Source organism: Coturnix japonica, chromosome 4 (assembly GCF_001577835.2).
Source record: "Coturnix japonica isolate 7356 chromosome 4, Coturnix japonica 2.1, whole genome shotgun sequence".
Lineage (NCBI taxonomy): Eukaryota > Metazoa > Chordata > Aves > Galliformes > Phasianidae > Coturnix > Coturnix japonica.
In genome coordinates, this window is record NC_029519.1 from 62,634,480 (window position 1) to 62,656,673 (window position 22,194).

At 37.3% G+C, this 22,194-nt stretch overlaps 2 protein-coding genes across 9 annotated transcripts in view; both read right to left on the reverse strand.

Moving 5' to 3' along the window:
• WDR19 (WD repeat domain 19) overlaps positions 1-17,094 on the reverse strand; it is a 29,714-nt gene extending 12,620 nt beyond the window's left edge. For 2 of the 3 annotated variants that reach the window (XM_015862466.2, XM_015862468.2), the window contains exons 1-21: positions 16,982-17,094; positions 15,949-16,040; positions 15,641-15,706; positions 14,003-14,128; positions 13,292-13,407; positions 12,842-12,957; positions 11,489-11,569; positions 10,884-10,996; positions 9,515-9,688; positions 8,267-8,337; positions 7,289-7,461; positions 7,093-7,207; positions 6,654-6,760; positions 6,199-6,321; positions 4,511-4,660; positions 3,829-3,976; positions 3,027-3,231; positions 2,302-2,461; positions 1,614-1,724; positions 1,236-1,345; positions 114-171 (exon numbers count right to left, since the gene is read on the reverse strand). In XM_015862466.2, the coding sequence (XP_015717952.1) occupies positions 114-171; positions 1,236-1,345; positions 1,614-1,724; positions 2,302-2,461; positions 3,027-3,231; positions 3,829-3,976; positions 4,511-4,660; positions 6,199-6,321; positions 6,654-6,760; positions 7,093-7,207; positions 7,289-7,461; positions 8,267-8,337; positions 9,515-9,688; positions 10,884-10,996; positions 11,489-11,569; positions 12,842-12,957; positions 13,292-13,407; positions 14,003-14,128; positions 15,641-15,706; positions 15,949-16,040; positions 16,982-16,987 (2,421 nt within the window). In that variant the 5' untranslated portion in view covers positions 16,988-17,094. Of the gene's footprint in view, positions 1-113; positions 172-1,235; positions 1,346-1,613; positions 1,725-2,301; positions 2,462-3,026; positions 3,232-3,828; positions 3,977-4,510; positions 4,661-6,198; positions 6,322-6,653; positions 6,761-7,092; positions 7,208-7,288; positions 7,462-8,266; positions 8,338-9,514; positions 9,689-10,883; positions 10,997-11,488; positions 11,570-12,841; positions 12,958-13,291; positions 13,408-14,002; positions 14,129-15,640; positions 15,707-15,948; positions 16,041-16,981 lie in introns of those variants that run through there. The other variant, XM_032444559.1, reaches the window with a different exon arrangement.
• A 180-nt stretch (positions 17,095-17,274) lies between these two features.
• The window catches only part of KLHL5 (kelch like family member 5), a 46,725-nt gene continuing 41,805 nt past the window's right edge, over positions 17,275-22,194 (reverse strand). For all 6 annotated transcript variants that reach the window (XM_015862475.2, XM_015862474.2, XM_015862473.2 and 3 more), the window contains 3 exons: positions 20,547-20,759; positions 19,154-19,325; positions 17,275-18,801 (listed from right to left, as the gene is read on the reverse strand). In XM_015862475.2, the coding sequence (XP_015717961.1) occupies positions 18,745-18,801; positions 19,154-19,325; positions 20,547-20,759 (442 nt within the window). In that variant the 3' untranslated portion in view covers positions 17,275-18,744. The remainder of the gene's footprint in view (positions 18,802-19,153; positions 19,326-20,546; positions 20,760-22,194) is intronic.

Here is a 22,194-nt window from a genome sequence, read left to right on the forward strand (position 1 = left end):
AGTGTAGATTTAGTGTTGAAATAAAAAAACTGAATTCAAATCAGTCTGAAACAAAACACTTAAAAGCGCAGTGTATGATACTATGCACGCTATCAATATCAGAAATGAAATACCTTACTGTCCCCAGTGATTCCCTTCTCATAATGTGCCAGAGCATTAATATAATCGCCCCTGAAAGAGAATTGGAAATTGTAAGGAACAAGTTTTAATTGGAAGAGATTGTTACCTTCCTACCTAGCAGTTCTTTCAGATTATGCATGTATCTCCTTTGCTTAAGAGATAAGAACTGCTAATTAGGAGGTGAGGTATGCAAAAGAAGGAATTAAGGTATTCCCCTTTAGTAAGATACTAATCAAAAGGCAAGTCTGTCTCTCAATTCCGTTACTCTGAGTCCAATCAAAATCCATGACAGACAGGCACAGAATACCCATGTATGCAATACAAGTCAATGATATAATCTCTACTTCCACACATAGTGCTGGAAATTAAAGTAATCTACTACTTATTTTTTCTTTTTCCTCCTTCAACATAATGGTGAAAGTTGATTTTATTTTTATAAGTACATTCAGAACAAAAGTTACAGATGGTCTCATTGCTTCAGTTGCCTCAGTTCTCCCCTGCCTGTGACCAATAAGAGTCCTCCAACAGTTCTGGAATATGACAAAAATCAGAACTGCATATAGAGCATCTCCATTTGGATAAGATGTTAAGTTGACTGGGTTTGATCTGTGGAGTTACAATATAGGCTCAATATCACATCAAGTAGATAATATATTCTCTCTTTTGGGGACTTTCAGGCTTGAAATCTGACACATTTCTATCTAAAATGTAAGAATATGAAGGCTCTTGAGTGCTGAAGGAAAGACAGGCAAAAATTGTAAATACAAAGCATTTGATCAATGCAAGAAGCCTTAAATGCTGAGAATTTTCTCTATTTTCCAAATATTCACATGCAACAAAGTACTTATTTAGTAGATGACATTACATAGTGGACCTACCATTCAAAAAGAACGCAGATACACTAATTAATCAAAAGTCACTATTACTTGCTAACCTATGCCTCAAGCATGAAGCATTCCTACAGAACTATTCTTCTGACTCTACAGTTGCAAAACCTGATGACTCAGCATTACAGCTGAACTTTCTCAGCTGCAGTATCACAATTGCCTGTTCCTCTAGTTAGCATGAACACTGGTTTTAATGTTCTTACACTACATCTTTACAGGAGAACTTACGTGAATTCAAGTTGCAGAGCATATTCCCTTGATATGAATGGGATCTGGTCTGGAGCCAAACACTTAGCCAGCTGAAGTGCACTGTCCCAGTGCTGCAAGTCTTTCCGCATCTATTAACAAAGAAGAGCACCATTTTCTGATGGAGACATCATATTCTGTATTGTAATATGAACTTTATATTAGTTTAAATGCAATTATTGAGCTAGTATTCTAGGAGGATGTAGACAATTTGAGACAGCTACATTTATCTTAAAAGAACATCTGCAAGTCCCACAATAGCAAGAACAAAACAACAGAGGGCAGAGTTACCAGAAGGTAAAATATTCCAACATTAAGGTGAAGAAAACTGCAAAGAAAATATTTACACATTTTGAATACCTCAAGTGCAGAAATAGGACGAGAGGATGCCAAGTATAAATCCTGAGCCAGATTAAAATTATTAGTAAACATGGCAAGGTGTCCTGCTAAAAGGTTGCGATCTTCTATTCCCTGTAAAAGGACACAATAGGTGCAACAGCATTGAAAAACAAAAGGTATAGGTAACACAGTCTGGTATACATAGTAAAGCAATACATCCCCACATCTGACAATGCGTAACAGATTATACAAACCAGAAAAAGCCCTTACTTTCTTATTGTACCTCAAAGCCACTAACGCTGTCTAAAAGCAACACTTTGAAGAAGCATATTCTAAAGCTACGAATTTACGTACACTTTCAGATGTCTGAATACAATCTGCTTAAGAAATACGTATTAGTGGCCTTAAAAACTCTCTTACAAACAAATAGCAAAGGATAGAGAGCCTGACTGACACACGAATATGTATATTCTACTCCTCTCAAGAAAATATGGGAAAGAATTCTTCATTCCAGTAGAGCACTGCAACCATGTGAAGAGGAAACCAAGCAAGAGTTCTGTGGTTTGAATGCTTTCTCCTCTATAACTCTCTTGAAAATGATTCACCTTTTATTTAGGAAAAAAAAAATTAAAAAAAAAAAAAGAATTAGAAATTCTTAATTAGAATTAAATGACAGAACTCCTCATTGAAAAAAGACTTTATGTTTTACCTTTATTTCTTCTAGTGACATCACCATCCCAGCATTACCACATGTCCGATAAACACGTATTGCAAAATCCACCTCCATGTGATGTAAGCAAGCTTTGCCCAGCTCATTCCAACTGGACTGGTCATTCAGAAGTACACATATCCCCCATGCTTCAGAAAATCTACAAAGGCAAAAGTAATTTAGAACCGACATTTCTTGTACATAAAATTCCTTCTCTACTCTTTTTTCCCCCCAACACTACGACAAGGAATACTAAAAAAAAAATTAAAAAATCTCTACTTCTAAGCCACAGAGAGAGAGACAATTAGCAGGAACAAAGGAGAAGTACAAACACATAACTTACAGCTCTGGTTCTGCTACTTTTACTATTCTTTTTCGTGAAACCACCTGCTTTCCCTATTCTGGCAGTTTTTCCATTACACTGATTTTACTTTGCTTCAGTGCCGTGGAAGAAGAGCGAGGCAAGAACCCTTAGCCAGTTTTGGAAGTGCCACTGTCATAGGATGCCAAATCAGTCTTGAACAAATTACTTCTACTTGACAGTGGAAAAACAGAAAGCAGCACTGTTTCTCTTACTTTAGTTTGCACAGACACCTGTGTGGTCTAATGGATCAATCTAATTTATCTGCATTCTGCATGACATTTTCAGAAAACCAAGGTGTGCTGCATAGAGCTATAAGCACAGAAGAAGAAATTTACACAATAGAATTAAAACACAGATGTACCTTTTCAACATTAACGTTTGAGTAAGCATTTGTGCCAGCTCATTAGGTCCAAAGTCTTTCAGATCTCCAAGGAAACTGTGAGTACTGAGATAGATATTGTTTGTTTTCCCACTCTGAGTCTGACAAGTTAATTCTCCATCATACAACAATAAAGGTTTTTGGGAAAAGGGGACTTCTGTAGCACCTGCCAATATAATCTTCGATCCTAGATTCAAAGATTGGGAAGAAAGAAGACATCGTTTTTAAAAACCCTACTTGGTAAAAGAAATGTGGTAACCAGTGAAGGCTGCTGGCTGTTAACTCAAGGTTTTTAATTCTGACAGTCACAATCTACTCTAAAAGAGGATGTTTGCCAGTGAAATAGAAAAAAGTCTGTTAAAACTTGTAAATGATAAAAATCATTTTCCATATGTTGATAGATAAAGTTCTTGGCATTTGCCACTCATGTAGAAATAGCTACGGTTACACTTCTGATTAATACTATAAGTGAACAGAAGTTTTATCTCTGATCCTAAGAGCTTCTCTTGAACATTCAAAATACAATTGAAGCGTAATGCGTAATTATAAGACAGAAGAGTATAAGAGCAAGAAGATTGAAGGGTTAAATCAGAATGTCTCTTGCTAGAAGTCTGCAGAGAAACCTACACAACGTTTACTTTTTTATTAGACAGTTACCTTCAGAACCTCTGTACTGTTCATTTTCATACACGGATGTGGAAATATTTAATACAAATTAAAAACAGAATATGCTTTGCTTTAATAACTGAAGCAATTGTGGAGATTTTCAAAGCATTTACAGTACCTTGAATGGCGTCTTTATGAAAGACATAAGTGTATGCTTTGTCATCATCATAAGCAACAAAAACACCTTTATCCATTGGCCAGTTTTCCCAGAGGATTCCTTTAATGGTTGGTGAGAAATTTGGAATTTCATATATTCTATCATTCACCTAGAAACAATGCAGAAGTAAAATTACAAGGAAGCAAGACTAATGATACAAGCTAAATTTTCATTCAGATAACGATTAAAAATAGAGGAATAGAAGTGGTGCAGAAATACAAAATTCTTATTACAAAAGTTTTCTTATGAGCTGTGACTCTGAATAGTGTAATTGTTTAATTCAGAAGGGAAGTAAACACAGAAAATACATGTCACAAGCATGATATTTACTTTCCTTGGAAGAAGAGCATTGGGACAGGCAGTACTGAAACTGAAAGTTAGCACTTAAACATTAGCTAAAATTGTATTGGAATACACTAATATCTAATTTCTGAAAGGCATTTAATGTAATTCAATTACTCTGATCTACTATGACACATTTCATTTCTTTACATAACTATTCTTTACCATTTAAGCCCTTTTGGCAATTTCTTCTTCTAGCATGTGTTGAGTAACAAAACTTCTATTGATAAAACATGCTTTACAAGATAGTTGGAGTCCTAGATTGTAAATATAACGGCATGAGTATCCCATACTAACTTACTGGGCAATAGACAAAGCCATCACTTTTTTCATCTATGAAAGCCAGTCTGGTTCCATTAGGATCTGGAAAAATTTTTCTCACGCTGACAGGATGACGATATTCATTCACATATTGCCAGTCTTCGATGTAGAAATAATGAATAACTCCAGTCTAATGAGAAAAGAAAAAAATGGAAAAAGCTAATATTGACACTAATAAATGGCAAGTAGATCATGAATTTGATTGTGGGTTGTTGGTTTTTTTTTCCCCATCTTAGAGATCTGAGTAAGAACACGTGAAAAACAGCATTTCCAGCTTTCTTTTGACTTTTTTCCTCATTGAGAGATGTTATTGGGCAGCATAGGAAAACTTCGTGGGAGTGAGATAAAAAAGAAAGAGGAGGACCTTTTTTATTTGAAAGGAAAAAACCCACCTCACTACCTCACCTCCTGCCTTTTCCAGTGAAAAAATAAGAATGTAGAACAGCTGTTAATTATTTCTTATTTCTCTAACTAGCACTGGTTGTATCATTAACAATTTACAATAAAAAAATACCCAGAAATAAACTAGGAATACAGAGATTGAAATTAATTCAAATAAACTTTGGATGTCCTCATTTAAGAGCATGGTTAACCACTGTGGAAGTAGAATCTTCAGCTAAGACCTAAATTATCAACTGAAAATGATTCACAGAAAAAGAATGGAAACTAAGTGGTGCTATTTACGTAGTCCTGTTTTGGTTCCTTCTACTTCACTTGCCCTCACACAGAAGATAACTGTGAAACAGTTTTAGGAAAGAGGGAGGAAAATGGGTGTTCTTGTTCTCACTTTGCTTTATGGAGACATTACAGTGCAGTTCTGAAGTGAGGGGAAATGCCTGCTTCTTTCTTGAAAGAAACGTAGCCTTCAATCAATGCTGAATAATGTGCCGCCCAAGAAGAAAGACAAATTCAGGCTTATTTAATACAGGGGGAAAAGCAAACAAGCTTACTGGTGATAAACACTATTTCTCAACTAGTGTTGCACAAACAAGAACACCAGAAGTAAAACAAGCTTTTGAAGTCAATTGTAAAACATCTACACACCCAATGGATTGGTTCTGAATTTACTATTTAAAATTTATCAGTACTAGTTCATTCCAGTGAAGAGCACAATACAATGTCAAACATGCCCTGTATTCCCTATGGCAAAAAATACTAAAACAACAACAACAAACCTCATACAGAGGAAAATCTCCTGAAAAGTCCACAAGCATGTTCACATTATGGTTCAGTAGTAAGCTGAGACCTACATTTACACCGTAATACTTTCTTACCTCATTATCTTTGGGTCCACATCTATCATGTTACCACCTAAATAAATATATTTTCAAAATAAGCCAAAAATTTTCAAAAATTTTTTTCTTATATCTGGAAGATGCTTTGATTGCCAATCATGTCACTACTACAGCAGAATTAAATTCTGCTAGTAAAAAGAGCAGTCTTTTGAACCAAACCCTAGTAAAACAATATTCCTGCCAAAACATCTCATATAAGTGCAACAGTTAGGGGAAGTTGAATGCAATTTTGACTGCTTTTGCATAGAAAATATTCTGAAGTAAATTTCTCAGAAGGATTTTTTTTTTCTGCAAAAATTGATAATAATTCAAATCACGTGAACAGAAATACCTTCAATTTTAAAAGATGCTTAAAAGCAGAGATAATACTCACATCTGTACCATATATGAGGAAGTCACCAGTCAAAGCATGGCACAAAATTCGGTATTTATCATCATCCGCTGGGAAGAGTCGAGTTTCTCTTTCTTCCTGAGCATCCAAACCTTCACTTTCTATCTAAACGTAAGAAAAAAAATGACCTTCAAGACTACACTGTAACTACACCGTTGATATCAAAGTTTTGCCTGCATCAAACTGTCCAGAAATGAGTTTTCCTGTCACACAATTCACAAGAAAACACTTTCTCTCACTTGTTCTACAGTAGCTTCTATTTCTAAAGTTTCCAGAAAATCAGTTTTATATTTTAATTAGCCAGCATAAAAAATAAAGGACTTTATTTCTATCTCCATCAACCAAAGATTATTCCACTTCATATAATTTTAAAATTTTCTTAAACTTGTTCAGCTTAAATCTATTAATTCAGAAATCCAAACTGACAGAGCTCTTACCATATGCAACTGGACTTTACCCTCAAAGAGAGCAGCAGCGTAATCAGAATTAAGATGCATGCTTGCTACTGTACCCAGATACTCTGCATCTTTAAGCTTTTTCACATCTACAGAGAGAAAGAAACATTCAACATTTCATTACCAACATCTGGAACTTGAAGTTTTATTTCATTTAATTACACTGTCTTGTCATAACTTCTTCAGATGGGGAAAATCATTATTTTGTACTAATAGGGATATTTGGCTTTTTTTTTTTTTTTTTTTTTTCCCCTTTCCTTTTTAGTAATGAATGAAAGACAAAATAGAGTATTAGTGAAGAAATAAACAATTAAACTGTACAATGCAGAATGGCCAGCACAGCTAACATAATGGCACATTCATTGAAAAAGACAAGCAATGAGGTGGCTGCTTAAAATAAGAGAATGAAATTAATGCTTACTGTTTTCTCCAAGCAAATAAAACCAAGCTCGATTGTTCATTCCTACAGCCAAATGATAAACACCAACAGCAATGAAACTGGGCTCTACTTCAACAGAGACAGTAACTGGTAGTTCCTGTAAGAAAAACAATATCAGTTTCCATCCATTAGTAATCTTTTTATCCAAATGAAGTTTAAAAGGAAAAGGTTATCATACGTTCTCCACATGATTGACTATAGTAACTTCAAGAAGAGAAGTGAGGTAAGCAATCCGTGTACTGCAAGTATCTCCAAGGACTGGAAGCTTTGTCAAGAAAACATGGAGGGATGCTCCTCGTGTAGATACTGCTAGCAGCTGTCCATCATCTGTCCAAGCCAGCTGATCAACACCTAAAATATTTACAAGTTTTGGCAAAAGATCATTTCCTTTACTACTGAAATGAAACCAAGAAGCAATATTTTCACTTTAAAATATAACAATAGTGGGAACTCACAGCTAGCAATATAGGTACTAGTGTATTTGAACCAAACAAATTAAAATATTTCCAAGATTGAATGGAATCACTCAGACCAAACCCATAATTTACTAATTTAGCATCTTCCTAAGAGTAAAGACAATAACTGAAATACTTACAGATACACAATATAATAGTGGTAACTCACTAACTAAGAACGTTGTCACATGAGAATGTTCCAGAAGCCACTGGAGGAAAACTGGAAAACTTGTGAACCAGATTAAGTATCTCTTCCTCTGCTGTCAGAACATCTCAGAACATGAGATGCAAAAAAGCATTAAGAAATACCCAACCACCCAAAAAACATGGAAAGAAGTAGAAAACAGTATTATCTTATCATCTGAATATACCACATTACAGATGAAAAAAACAACCCAAACACCAAAAAAGTCACAAACCTAAAACCTAACAAACTCTAATTGATCAAATATTCTTAGAGCTGTACTTCTCTATTCTTCAAAAAGAGAAAGCTTTCAAAAAATATCTGTTTGTTCCCATTTTTGCTGTGGATCACTTAACGCATACTAATTGGGAAATAAAAACTCCATAATAAATTCTACATTTACATAGCTTTCCAACAATAATTTTTGTTAATACATACATGTAAACAATCACAAACAAAATTCTATTTTTTACCTGATTTATAAAAATTTCCATTCCCAAGGATATTACTAACATACCTTTGTCTTCATCATCCATGTTTATTATAGCATACATCTTTCTCAGGTCTGACAGATCATGGATATTAATGCTAAAATAAAAATAAACAATATTTCTCACTAATGTAATTCCCAGTCATCATAAATTGTAAGAAGCCCAACCCAATCCAGTTAAAACAAGTCTAATGGAACAAAATGAGAGCATGAATGCAAAATAGCTGAAATTTCCTAGAGCAACGCACGCACACAATGAGTAAAAGGACTACTAGCTTTATTGTGCTTTCATGTTACCTAGTTGTATGGGAAATTGGTAATCACAGCCTGAACCTCTGATTAACCAACTGAGGCAAGTGTTGGGTCAGTTACGGGAGCACAGGTGAGAGCAATTCAGCTGTGCTCTCGGAAGGGGTGGAGCTTGTCTCCACCTCCTCTAGACTTCATTTAAGGGCTGACCACCACTAAGGCAGCATCTCTTGGAGACTGCCTCAGCATTTCCCAGTGAAGGCATCCACACTGGTGAGTTTTTCACTATAAACAATCTTTTGAATATCTGTTACCATCTTTGTGTCATTCCACCTTACACTAATATGTGCAAAAGAATCACTTAACAAATCAAATGTACTGTACAATAATTGATGTGAAGTTGTACCATGCTTTTCTAATAGGTATACAACTCTGGATGTGCAAGTGTCTTAAATCGACAGCCTGCTAAAGGTCACACACAGAGAACTGAGGACAGAACAGACTTCTGCTCTCATTTAGCTGCTTTTCCCCCGAATAATTCAGGTTATTAAAGGAAAAGGAAGTAGTGGAGAAGCTACAGGGCTTATTCGATCATATGTACAATATATTTTGGAAGAACACCAAGAGGCAGAAGAAGTTATCAGGAAGACATTACATTCAGTTTAGATTTAAATGAATAGTTGTGTTGCTAAGCATCTATGTCCAATCAATCACAGTGAAGAAATCTGAACTTTTCAGAAGATAACAGATTGGAAAAAGAATCAGTATTCAGTTTTATTTACTGATACAAACAAAACAAAACAACACTAAAAACCACAATTAATGACAATAAACTTAAGTGCAAGTGCAGAGATACTAGTCAAGATTAGCTTCTTCTAACTTTAGGCAGAGGCAGTTCCAGAGAGCAATTCTTCCCATCTTCTCTTCACAGACTTCTTTGGGAGCCTTAAAGACTAGCTCTAATGCCAAACATCTATAGTTAAATAAGATGAAGTCTATTCTTTATGTATAAAAACTGTCACTTACCAATTGTCACCACATGACGCAGCTTTGTTTAATGAGTGCGATATAGCAATGCTGCTTAGATTATCTTTATGATTGTGAGCTTGAAAGATTTCTTGACCTATCTCACGAATATGTGTAGAGATAACTACAAAATACCCTCGTGAGAAACCAATCATAATGTAGCCATCACCATACCTGATAAAAAGAAAAAGATAACAAAAGATATTTATTTATGTATTATGCAAAATGCATTTTCTTTCAGGCTGCTGTAGTAAGCTGTCAATGCCTCTTTCTAATGGGAAAAATAATCAAGTTATGCGAATCCATACACACATTGTAGAACAATGGGGTATAATACAGATTAAGGGAAAAACAATCAAAGATTTCTAAAGAACAAATAGAAATTTGTCACACAAGGGTGCTCAGCATTCAATCACAAGTCCTCTTTATTCTCTCTTCCACATTCTTTTGAGCCCCTTTACTTTCAGCAAGCAGCACACATGGCAGTGATGCTGGGAGAAAGAACTTTGGTATCTTCATTAGTATAAACGTGCCAGAAGGTGGAAACATCAATTTCAAGGTTATTGCTGACTCTATTTCTTTTTTCAAAGCTATGCTAAAAATACCAGTGGCAGTCATTCTGCCCTTAAGGCACACCACTACAAACACAGTAGTAAAGCCAGAGTGCATGTTTGCGAATAGTTTAATATTCATGGTGTCAAGTACAAAAAAGCAGGTTAAAACAGAGATAGTTGGAGCATGCCAAGGTTAATTCAAACAAATGTCTGATCTGCTTAGTTGGGAAAAAAATACAGTATTACCAAGGAAACAATCCGGGCACACTTTGTCAGGTGTGTGGCCAAAAATAAAGCAGCATACAGCTACAGAATTCATGTGTAAGCATTAAATGTTAACAACACATTGACTGAACAGACACTGTGTCACAATTCAAAAATACAGAAACAGTACGGCTACTTCTGGGTACAGAGTTGAAGCTTCTAGCTCAGAATTTCTTCAAAGGAACATCACTACAAGGGGAGCTGCAAGAACCTTACCTAATTTGCAAACAAACAAAACAGCTGAAAGATGCAACTCCACCATAGCTCTTTCATTCACTCATCCAAACCCAAACTTCAGCCCTCAGTTTTTATCTATTGTCAGGACAGTATTACCATTCTAAAACAGAACACATCAATGGCAATTACATTTTGGAAATCTTCCTTTCATAGCCATTGAACTGTTAAGAATTAGAAAATGTAGATTCATACATTCAAGACAAGTTCCTAATGAGCAAGCGATATATGTTTTAATTTTCAGCATTTATCAGAACCAGTGAGGAAATCTTTAGCTTGTTAATATGAGAATGCTGCATTAAGGAAGCACTGCTTACCATCTATAGGTTACAATACTGCCGTAAGACTGCTGAAATTTCAGATCAATGGGGTTATCAGGATCATTCAAATTAAAAAGAAAGAGAGTCTTCTTGCCAACCACTAAGCTTACCTGCCAATAAAAGAAAAAATTAACTCAGGAGGAATAGAGTCACATTAAAATAAGGCTCAACACCTGCACTAAAAGATGAGATTTGGAACTTACAATAATCCTTAAGAATGCCACGAATTTGAATCCTGAATCCTTATTAATAGTGGAAGAGATTTTCTGGCTATTCCCCTTGTGAACCAGTGGTTCACAGTTCTAAATATAAGTCCAGTAGAATACACAATCTCAAATTCAGCACTTGTTCCTGCAGAAGCATTAGGAGAGCCCCATTTCTTCTGAGTCTGTCCATGTTTTCATGGACACATCCTTACTGAGCAAAGAGGTAAAGCTTGAAAATGAAGGTATTTAAGGGGCGGGGGGCAAAATTAAAGCTTCAAAGTAAAGTACTGAGTCAAGGAGGAAAAAAAAGTTACTTCCTGGCCAACACTAGTTACTAGCAGAAACCCTGAAACATCAAATTAACAGTTTTTGCAGGATTTTGTATTGACTTCTTACTGTGCTTTCCCTGGTTGATATTCTTTCATCAGTCTTCATAACTGAGAACTGTATATCACTGGGATCTGAACTCACTGAGGTCTGCAAGAAAGAAATTCAGATTGAAAAAAATCAGTACACAACGCAGCAAATATCAATGACAAATAATTGCATTATTCCTGCCATGTATATTTAAGTGTTAAGGATAGATAGGTAGAATTGCTATAGAATTACTTAGTCTGTTGTGGAACAAGGTCAATCAGGGAACAGGTCTGAGTGATTGCACAAGAATTGCTAAATAACAACAGACAAGGCAGCTGAAGCGGAACCACAGAACTGGATGTGATAAGGCACCTTGCTGAGTCCCCCATGGTGACATGATTTATGCAAGGGAGGACTCTGGGAGTGGGAAGGGTTGTGTGTGTGGGGGGTTGCATACTGAGTGTACGGGGCGCATGCATGAAAGCCATGCTGGTATATAAGCTGTGTGATGCAGCAGTAAAGGTGAGAGCAGACTCCATGGCATCCATGACTGTGTCTCTCTGGACGGGGACTGGCCTAGGATCAGCTGTCGGTAATGACAGTATTCAATATGAGGTTAGAAAACCTTGTAAGGAAACCTTTCTTTGTCTTTGCTGTCTCAACTACACCACTTCTCTTACTGAAGCTAGCTAGTTTAAAGAACAGACACATCCTAAAATCTTAATTTACTATTTCTTCATCCACATAGGTCTTCAGACATAAAGATGGAAGTGTATGAAGTGAGCTAAGATAGACCTTTGAGAATCATGAGTGAAACATCATTTGTTAAATTTAGAAAGAGAATTATATTCATTTGCATATTGTGCAGCAACTGTCATTGCTTGGAAGGGCTGATCTACGCAAGCAAATGGAATGCTTGGTAAGAGAATCTGTGTACACTAACAGGAAACACCAAAGTTAGCCTCTCAATGACGTGAGAGGCCCAGCCTGGAAGAAATCACTGGTTAAATAAGGTTCTTTCCTCTGGTATTCAATCTAAAGAAATAACACTAAAGACTTTATAAAAGTTGTGTGAGAGCTCTCCTGTGCTGCCACTGAGCTAGTCAACCTAAGACTGCACTAAGATTTTCTTGTAAAATATACAGGCCAGGATAACAGATAAGAGAAGCAGAGCTACTGAGATCCTAATACCATAAATCATGCTGCATAAAGCAGAGGTTCAAATACTTAGATCTGCCCTCCTCCTGTTAGTCTTCCCAAAGCCTCCTCGTCCCTGAAAACAGGGATATGGAAAAAAGCATCAACACCCTGCACGCTGTAGCTCTCTAGTTCTCTCAAGAATGAGGTGTATCCATGTATGTCTTAAAATCAAATAGAGGTTATAAATACTACCTGTCTTATAGTATCCCCTTCCTGATTGCTTATAGTAATTATTTTGTCTTCACCGCCTAGAGCCAGGAGGTTTTCAGTGCTCCAACAACCACAAGTAATCCGCTTAGTGTGCTTGCCTGGAAAAGAAATAAACCTATATAACACAAATGAACAAAAAAAAAAAAATCTGGTACGAAATACATTGTATTTGACCACTCAAATGGAGATTATCAGAATGTGAAGAAACGTAATAGATAAGTGTCAATAGTCAAATGTTAATTTTTAATCTTTTAATTCTAGATGGAAGCCTTCTGACCTTACAGGAACTTGCACCACCTCTGTTCTTCCATGGTGAAACTAAAACACATTTTTGATTTGCATATTCACACACAGAACAAAAAAAGGAAAGTATGTGTATTAACAAAACTTCACCATTCCAAAGTGCAAGCCAAAGTTCAGAACAATACACACCAAGAATAGGAATCTTGCGAGAAGTCTGACGGTTGTATATAAGTAAATTTCCCTTAGTCGTTCCAACAGCAAGTAAAGCTCCTACTCGAGACCATAATAAGAAAGACAATGAATCCCTAAAATAAAGAAAATGATTACTTTCCATAGTAGATTCCTTTTGTGTCCTTACATATAAAAACATTTTCATAGAATCCTATAATGGTCTGGGTTGAAAAGGACCACAATGATCACCCAGTTTCAACCCCCCCTGTTATGTGCAGGGTCACCAACCACCAGACCAGGCTGCCCAGAGCCACATCCAGGGATGGGGCATCCACAACCTCCTTGGGCAACCTGTTCTGGTGTGTCACCACCCTCTGTGTGAAAAAAGTCCTTTTAATATCTAACCTAAACCCCCCTTGTCCTATCACTATCAACCCATGTAAACACTCATACCCCTTCCTGTTTAAATGCTCCTTTCAAATACTGGAAGGCCACAATGAGGTCATACTTGCATACTTATTTTGAGGTTTTATGAAACCATACACACCAAAGCATAACTTCTAAAGGAAGCAAACAGTCTCTACAACAAATATTAGAACTACCTAAGTGTGCACAAAATAAAGGAATTAATAAAAAGTTGCATGAGTTAATGGAATAAGCTGCTGCAGCAGCAGCTTACAGTGGTCTAAGTCTTCAAAAACACCTCTTCAAAAAGCACAACTTTCTTACCTCATGCCACTGTCTAATTGGCTTGTTTTGCTTGTGTTGGCATCCCAGAGAAAAATGGCACTACATCTGTCTGCGATTATTGCTAAGGTATCTCCATCCTTATCCCAGTCCATAGCAACACAGTTACTGAAGAAAACATGTGCAGAGATTCATTAATTACATTAAACTATGTTTAAAAATACACAGAAACAGCTGTAATTCTCCAGCTGAATTACCTGCCCTTCCCTTTCCCTACCAAGCAAGCCCATGACAGACTGCAGACTTGTCTGGAAAGTACATTTTTATAGCAGCTGTGCCCATACTCAGATCTCATAAAAATGACACAGGCTGAAGCACTTGAAGTGTTTCCGCTTAGATTTTCAAGAGACAGTGAAAACCTCCTGTAAGGTCCTGTCTTCTCAGAGTCTACTCACTGTTGGGATGTTTTAGTCCTGCTTCAATAAGTGTAATGATTCTGGATAAATCTTTCAGAAGCAGGAAAATCCTCCTGCAAATTGTTCCCTGAATGATCAGAACAGGTTTATCCAAAAGTTTCTGATGAACTGGAAACAGCAGCGTTTAAAACGCACATATAAAGTAACATATACTGCAGACTAAGTATCAGTGCCATCGGACACCACTCTTCTTCCACTATATAAGTTTACAGCTTCTGGTTCAAAAGGTATTTCTTTTAAAGTCTTTTAAAGTCTTTGTTCTCCTTGTCATTCTAATTAAAATAAGCCACTTTAGAAGGGTCCTGCTGAAACTTACACTGCTACAAACTAACTCAGTAAGCCTCCAACTCAAGTTCTCCTTTTGTAAAACCTTCTTGGGTTTAGTCTAGAAAACAAAGATGTCATCTATTCCCAAAACACATGTATGAACACTTAAGACCCTTATGACATCAAGCATTAGAGCAGGAAGCATTTGATATCCTGAACTACATTCTTAGATACCTACTGCTACATCAGGTGGTAATGGTGCCCAGTACAAGTAGACTTACAGAACACAGTGATGTGGGGGCATAAAGTCACACTATATACACATGGTCACCTTTAATCTGGGCTATCCTGTTCTGATGGACTGACTGCCTTTTAGCAGTGAGACCACGTCTCCCAAAGGATGCCACTTCTTAAATTTCTCCTGAGAAAAACCCAGTTTCTATACTGTAAACATCACTGAGATTCACTTCAGAAGCACTTCGCTCCCAATCTGAAGCAAAAACGTCAACATATACATTATGCCAGTGATGCAAGCAAAAGGAATCCAAAACACAGGATATCATTCCTCAGAGAGACTATTATACAAATCCCGAGCAAATGGGCACTAGCAAGATTGTAGTCATAAAGAATCTAACATGGATATCCTGTATATGAAGGCATTATACTCTTTCTTACTATCATACTAGACATGTTTAATATTTTTAATAAATCATACTGAGTTTATTATTAGTAATAACAAATAATGCTTCAGGCGAGGATATATTTTCCCAGTTATCCTTGACAGCTCAGCATAAGCTCACATTTTACTGTGTCATATTCATCAACTTGTTTTCTTTTCCAGATGTACCAGTGACAGCATCTGTTCTGATGAAGTTCTCAGACTGCACAAATACTTTGTTAAAAGAACCAAACAATTTAAGCTCATCTCAGTACCTACCCAGGTAAAGTAATTTCATTTCTCTTCTGACCATGACGATCAAAAATTTTCACAGTGTGATCACCTCTAAAAAAGATTAACACATTAAATGATTCCCCCTCTTCATCTATTATTCATCAGGTTACACGTAAAAACTTCTACATTTGACATTTTATAATTGCAGTAACGTGGCTCATAAGCATAACATATATACATTTATAAGGAGATAACAGATGCTTTGCTTTGGTTTAGATTTATTTAACAACTTTTTTTTTGCTCTGCTCTCAGTGTTTACTATGGACAAATACAGTAAATATCTTCAATCTTACCCTGTTACAGCAAGGAAATGTCCCAAAGTCTTCTGCCAAGCAAACTGCACTGCAGAACCAGACCAAGCTTTTTCTGATAGAACGAATACTTCCTAGAGACATGAAGAAAACAAACAAATAAATAAATGGGTAAATTACACATCTTACTGTCATAAGCTTAAAACAGTATTGGTACTTCCCCCATGAAAAAAAGCCATCACTGGCTTCCAGATAATTGTAATATATCGAAGAATCAAAATTCAAGAGAATAATCTTTTGGCTTAAGCTGGACGAATAGAAGTTGCTGACGCTGGGTGTTTGTACTGAGAACTGCTGTGACTCTCAGCAGTGGGATCCCTCTTTCTCTTGCATGGCTGCATCACGCTCTTTCCTTCATATCCAAAGCCTACAGTGTTTAACCCTCTGAATTCTATAGAGAAGCGTGGGGCCAAACAGCACCTTCAGTCACAGGGGATGAGCTCAGTATCTATTTTTTTAAAGCCGTGTAGCTGTTTTGCTCTCCCTAAATTGCTGGCTGGGTCAAACCAGGGCTGCAAAACAACTCAACTGTACAAGCGTTTGATTCCTCAGCACAGAACTTAGCAGCTACCTGATGTTGCCTGCCATCTGCACAGGCTGTTCAGCCAGTTGGGCGTAAAACAACACCAACAACTTCACCCTTTTCTCCTCTGCCATACAGTCGGACAAACACCATCCCTGCGGTCCCCCAAACACCCAGCTACACTTGAGTGGAAAAAGCAAACCAAACAAGGGCCTCTACATCTCCTGCGGCACGGACTTTGCATTTCACTGAACAAAACACAGGCACAACGGACGCCTGACAGCCGCCTTCCCTTATGGGCAGCGCCCACCAGTAACGGCTCCCGCGGCTGGGGGCGCCCCGCGCCCCTCACAGGCCTCAAGCCCCGCACCGAGGAGGCCGAGGCGGTGTAGAGTACGAAGTTCAGGGCCCGGCCGCCCGGGTTGGCCCCGCTGCTGTCCCCGAGGCCCCATCATCGCACACACCCCGCGTACAGCGCCCGGCCGGACTCACCTTCATGGCGCCCACCGCCCCCTGCACCGCCCGCCCCAGCTGAGGAGAACACGAACCGCCCGCACCCGGCGTCCGGTCACCGCGGAAACAAGGCGGGAGGACAGCGCGGCCAATCAGAGGCGGAGATTGCTCCGCGTGGCCGTTAGCGTACGTCGCAATGAGGAATAGCGAGCACGTAAGCGTGGTTTCGTAAACTGCGTAACGTAAGGACGCGCTATGAAAATAACCTTTAATTAAAGCTTCAGATTCGGATACACAAAATCTATCTAAGAAATAAAAAAGGCAACAACACATTGAAAGTGTATTTAAGTTCAGCTGTATTCAATTTGAAACAAAGAAGGTTTCAACACTGAAGTTTCACCGCTGAGTAATTTCCTTTAAACCAATAAATAGTTGGTCGAGAGCATGAACACACCGAAAGTTAAAATTACAAGTGTACAAAGACTTTGGGTGTGGGACACTGCAGACTCCTGGGGAACGCTGTGAGCTGAGAGCCCCAGGATCCCTCAGGAAGCAGCGCGCCGCAACACACTGCTTGGAAACAAGGAACAAGGCACAGAAAGCAAATACAGAAAGACTTCAGAGAACATTCAGACTGCTCCAAACGAGAGTGTGGCAGAGCAAAGGGCTCAAACAAGGCAAATCATAAAGCATTTGGAAAGAAAATAAAACCCTGTGAGGCGTACACGGCCCTACCACAAGACGCTGACCACACTCAAAATGGCGGGTTGGCTCTTTGCGTTCTGAAGTAACCTTGCTGCTTCATTTCGTCTTACAAAATGATACCTTTCACATTAGTGCAAAGCCTCGTGTAAAACACATTGAGAACCAAAATAAGACTCTTTAGTCTAGATGCAATGGAATGCTTGGAAAAATTCAAAGTGCTCTTATTAAATTGGTTAACTTCTCATCACAATTTAGAGCTCTTTCCACTAAGTTACTCATGCTTATTCCTTAAAAATAACAACGTAGATATAAAAACCAAATTAGAGCAAAGGTACAATGTTCTGCATCTTATGGAAAACCTTCAAACATCCAAGTAGTACACTGGATTTCAGAAACCTATTGCAGACATAATTAAATAGCAGATTTCCATTAGCATTATAAGACAATATTTAAAATAAGGCTTTGGTTAAATAAAAAATATTTCTAAACTAGGAATGATGGTAAAAGTGCAAATATTCACCAAATACATAACTTCATTTTTAAGGCAAGCATTACGCCTGCCATTTACAATGGTTTGCATTGGTTTGTCAGCCTGCACTGTAACAGTTCAGATACCCACAGCAAAACATATTTATTATAGGCAAATTAAATATATGGGGTCGGATTCTGTAACTTGCTTCACCCAGAGGTATCCTCAATTGCACTGGTGGAATTGTATATATTAATGGCATGAAATATGATTTCTCTTCATATTTGAGGGGTCAAGGCCATAAATCAATAACATTTGATTATCCCACTGAGTTCACAATGAGTTCACTCATTTCTTTGTATTTCCTCAATGGAGGTCCCTTGCTGGCAACATCTTGGTTGCAGCTGATTTGATTGTAATTCTTCCAATGTGCAGGTAATAAAGATAATTCTTTAAAAAGTGCTTAATATTGGTCCAAAAGAATAATATATATGTATGTAGGTTGGAGACGGAGACCAAACACTTCGTTGTTGTAGATATCCCGCACCTCATATTCTTAGTTGGCTTGAGGAAAAAAGATATCAGCTGAGTCCGTAGTGGAGAAAGTCACCTTCTCAAAGAAAAGAATCTATAGTTTCACAGTCACAACACATGCTCCAGCTCTTCCTAAGCACAATGGTGCAACCTGTAAGCAAAAATACACATTCATGAGAGAAACATAGACAGGTTTAAATCTTTTTGCTTAAGAATGACCATGTTTAAAGTTTGTGATAATGGCTGCAGAGCTGCAGCAGAGAGGTGGTACCACCCATACACTGTTACCTTGACTTAAAATAAACAAACATACAATACTGGCCTCAAATTTAGACTTTAACAATTGTCTCTTCAAAGTAAATCAGCTTGAAATGGGGAGGAGGGGGCAGAGAATGGGAGACTTAGACTAACAAGAGTGCTTCATGGAAAAGGAATACTTTTCTTTTTGCAAAAAGAGCCACACTTGAAATAAACACGTAGTATGTTCTAATCAGAAACTATACCTGTGTCCATTCATTTGTCTGGGGATCGTAAGACTCCACTGTGTTAAGGTATGTTTGACCATCATATCCCCCAACAGCGTACAACTTGTCACCAAGAAGACATACTCCCACTGCATCTCTGCTAATGCTCATAGAAGCCACAGCAGTCCACATATCTGTTTTTGGATCATACCTAAAAGATAATTTGTGTCATGCTCTAAAACTGTTGCAATAATTTCTTTAATAAAATAAAGTACTGGAACTGACACTCCAAATGTAGTACAGAGCAGGTATTGCAATGCAGACCTGGGTGTTAATTTTAAACGGCTGTTTTTCCTAATACTCTTTTCTAAACTGTTTATTTAGTCATCTGATAACACAGTAATAGTTACACATCCACTTTGTACTGCTTACCATGCAGCATGCATATATACATATATAGCTGTTCTTAGCATGTTTCTTATTGCACTGATAAGCATACCACTCTGGAACCAGTTCTGCTGCCGTACTATCCTGTAGTAGAGAAAGTACTTGCTCTACTACATGATAATCACTAACTGTCACAGCACAGGCTGTTCAAGTTGAATGCAGTTCTAAAGAAAGTTACTTGTTAAGAGAGATCATCGTTTTCAGAAGAACCCTGTTGGAGAAAGTTCTGAGGAAATGCAAAACTTTTAAAGGTAATTTACAGCACTTCTTGAGTCATAAGTGTGTATCATAAACATTATCAAAGACACTTTGATGAAAAAAAAATGTCCTTCTAGAATAACATCAGCATTTTTTACAAGTCAAACGAATAATTAGATAGGAGGGTCCATGCTATCATTATATTAAGAAACTTATTTCAACTTGACTAAAAGAAACAAAAAGAAGTACAGATGCTTACAGTACAACTGATGGAATCACATGGCTCTGACGGGCTCTAAGGAACTACACAAAGAACATATTTATTTGGCCAAGAGATCATCCTAAGATCATACTACATAGAAGCAAGTGGTCTTAAATTGTTTGCATAAAGAACATGGATGTAATGAACTCTTAACAATTTCATCTTTTGTTCTCTATTCAAAGCACTACAGAAATGTATCTTTTATGCAAGTATAATCATAGTATGGAAATGCTGACAAGGCTCATGCTGCAAGTAGAAGTACAATGTAGTGAAAGAGGGCAATTCTCAAGCTGCAGATAGAATTTATTTTTTAATTTAAGTTTATTTTATTATAAAGTAACATACTTCTCTGGGAAAACTGACTATTATTGCAGGATGTAGTGGTAAGTAACTATTCAGAAGCTTAATGTGATTGCATGTGATTAGTTTCTTTAAGAAGCTATTTCCATGGAGTTAATGGTAAATCACTCTATAGACTGGCATTGTTTGAACCACTGTGAGGATATGCTTTCATTGGGATATTACCTTTCTACGCAGTCTGACAACCTGGATGTTAAGTTTGATGCTGGGGCATCGTGCCCACCGATGGCATACAAGAACCCATTCCATGTAGTTACACCAACACCACCTCTTCTTTTTGACATCGAAGCACAGAGGCTCCATTTGTTTGTATGAGGATCAAAACATTCCATTGACTTAAGACAAGAGCTTCCATCTCGACCACCAACTGCATAAAGTCTGTAACATTTGGGGAAAAAAAAAAAGCGTCAATAAATATTGTCTGAACAAGATTCAAGTTAACTCAAGTTTCCAGTGATGTATGAAGAACTTCCGAATATCTTCAGAAGCTAAATTTAGAAGACTTTAGTCTTTCAATACAATATTGATTTCTAAATTTCAGATCATACAGTTTTGCTCTGATCTTTTCCTACTGTGATGATTAATACTCAACAATAATGACAGAAAACAGCTGATATCTATAGCACGTTTACATTCCAACTTATGCCCATAGCTAAGATTTTCACAATGTGTGATTTGACAAAGGTGCACCTCCAGCAAGGTCACGGGGACAAATTCAGTAATCTACTCATGCATGTAAGAACCCTGACCTGCCTCATCTTAGGCATCAAGTATTTTTGAACCTGAAATTTAGTTTATGAATAGCAGTGCTGTGTTAAGTCCCTTACATCCACTAGGTGGCCTAGTTTCCTCAGTTCTAACAGTTGTTATTGACTGGATTTAAATTCTTTGGAAAGTCCATGCAAATGTCCATGTTTAATAATACAAATTGTCTAAGGTAAGGAATGTACAGAAGTATATTAAGTCATATTGCAGTTCCAAAAAAATTATGACTAAGAATCATCCTTTTATGCAACATGGCATTTAAATGAAAACCATTGCTCTCTCTTCCCCTAGAAATACTAATCACTTCCACAGTAATTTCACACTCAGGATATGGAAAAGGATATATTTTTTTCAAAAAGGAAATTTATTTTTTTTTTGAGCAGATCATCTGGAATCTATCAGTTTACAGACATATTACTGGAATGTGCAGAAATGACTGTTTGCAGCTTAAAGGTAATAAACTTGCACGCTCTTTCACACCCTTAACAGTAGGCATCTAACACTGCAGTATATACAGAGTCTAAGCTATATTCTAAAATAATAGCGAAATATGAGACTATTTTTGGTGCTTTATACCACACCTGGGACTCTCTGCTGAATACATAGGAAGCTTCAGACCTAACTTAGGCATCGAGTCTGCAGCCCAAGGCACACTGCTTGCTGGTTGTTCCACGTTCTTCCCTCATTTCACTCATTTTCACTCATTCCTGGACTTGTTCCAGATCTCAGAGGACCCTCTGCAAGTGTATTTTAGTTGTACTAATTAAGCTTCCAAAGAAAAAGAAAAAGAAAAAGAAAAAGAAAAAGAAAAAGAAAAAGAAAAAGAAAAAGGAAACGGAAAAGGAAACGGAAAAGGAAACGGAAAAGGAAACGGAAAAGGAAACGGAAAAGGAAACGGAAAAGGAAACGGAATCATGGAAACCATTTTGCTTGCTTACAATACCCAGGCAAGCTCAAGGGAGGTGTGTAAGACAGGGCATAACCAGGATGGTAAAGTTTATGGTCAAGACAGTGAAATATTCTGATACAACTATAATAATATTTACAT